The 1,383-nt window shown below is 59.4% G+C and overlaps 1 protein-coding gene across 1 annotated transcript in view; it reads left to right on the forward strand.

Annotated features, from left to right (window-relative positions):
* NAPB (N-ethylmaleimide-sensitive factor attachment protein, beta) overlaps positions 1 to 1,383 on the forward strand; it is a gene marked incomplete at its 5' end in the record, with an annotated part of 7,199 nt that overhangs the window by 637 nt on the left and 5,179 nt on the right. The window contains 2 exons of the mRNA XM_009324295.1: positions 194 to 310; positions 1,215 to 1,261. Coding sequence (XP_009322570.1) covers positions 194 to 310; positions 1,215 to 1,261 — 164 coding nt within the window. The remainder of the gene's footprint in view (positions 1 to 193; positions 311 to 1,214; positions 1,262 to 1,383) is intronic.

Consider the following 1,383-nt stretch of genomic DNA (forward strand, 5'->3'; position numbering starts at 1 on the left):
CCCGGGGGGGGGTGCGGGGCCCGACCCCCCCCCCCGCCAGACGAGCAGTGCCCGGCCCCACACACTTGGGGGTCGTCGCATCTCTAAACCTCTCCGGGTCCTGGGAAGCGACGCGTGCTTCGCTGTTTTGCGGCGATCCCGCTCCTTGCCGGGCTGGAGGGGTACACGGGGTCGGTGTGCGCTTCTCTCCCAGCCGCAGGAAACGCGTTCTGTCAGGCGGCCAAGCTGCACATGCAGCTGCAGAGCAAACACGACTCGGCCACCAGCTTCGTGGACGCCGGGAACGCCTACAAAAAAGCAGACCCGCAAGGTAAGGGGGGGGGGCGAAATCCGGGATTGTTTCTTGCAAAGCTGCTTAGCGGCAGAGGAGGTGGCGCGCCGAGGCTTTCGGTAGTCACCGGCTCCGTGGGGCTGCGGATCCTCGCTGCAGGCTACTCGAAAGCCGTAATACCTCCCGCCCTTAGCCCCAGCCCCCCTCCCAGGGGCTTCCCCGGGGCAGAGGCGAGGCGGGAGGAGAGTGGACTGACCTTTGACGGGATGAGGACAAAGGAGCTGGATTCTTCAGATCTGGCCGCAAAGAGCAGGGCTGTGGTCGTCTGGAAGACCTCCGATTCCCCTTACCCTAGCTGAGCGTTTGGAAACAAACCAACCGGCCCACCAGTATTACTGACGCTTTCCTGCGCCAGCGGGCTGAAGAAACTAACCCGGGGCTGATCGTACTGTTTTATAATTGTAAAACACCCACATTTCCTAGGAAATGGCAGCCTCCGCATGCTTATGAGATCGGCGTTTTGAATTTTGCTCTGTTTGAGGATGCAGCCTTACAAACCCGGGGTACAAGTCGTTTGTATTTTGCCCGTCCTAATTTTGGACTGTTACCTTTCAGCGTCGGAGTTCTTGCCCGGGCGAGCCGGCAGGCTGTCGGTGGGGCGCGGGCTGTGCGGGGTGGGTGAATCAGGATTAGATCTTTGCGGATGCAAAAATGCAGGGGGGGTGTTACATCATTAGGTCTTAGGGGTTGAAAACGCTGTGTCGGTTGTTCCAGACGTACATACGTGTGCGAGTAGGTATTTACTGAAGAAGCTGGCGTGTGGTCTGATGAAGAGAAAGGTTACCGAGTGCTGGTTTTTGGAGGCGGGGGGGGGCAGGTCTTGGGCTGGGCAGTCTGACGTGCTGGCTGACTTTGTTGTTTTTCCTGACCACTCATGCTGCAGAGGCCATCAACTGCTTAAATGCAGCTATCTATATCTACACCGACATGGTAAGAAGCTGCACTGGCAGCTCCTGGACCGATGCGCTTGTAAGAGACGGTAAATGCTGTGTGCGCCGGGCCCTGGGGGGGGGGGGGCCCCCCGCCCAACGCGCAACCCTGCCCTTCCAAGA

Source organism: Pygoscelis adeliae, unplaced genomic scaffold (assembly GCF_000699105.1).
Source record: "Pygoscelis adeliae isolate BGI_AS28 unplaced genomic scaffold, ASM69910v1 Scaffold995, whole genome shotgun sequence".
Taxonomy (NCBI): Eukaryota; Metazoa; Chordata; class Aves; order Sphenisciformes; family Spheniscidae; genus Pygoscelis; species Pygoscelis adeliae.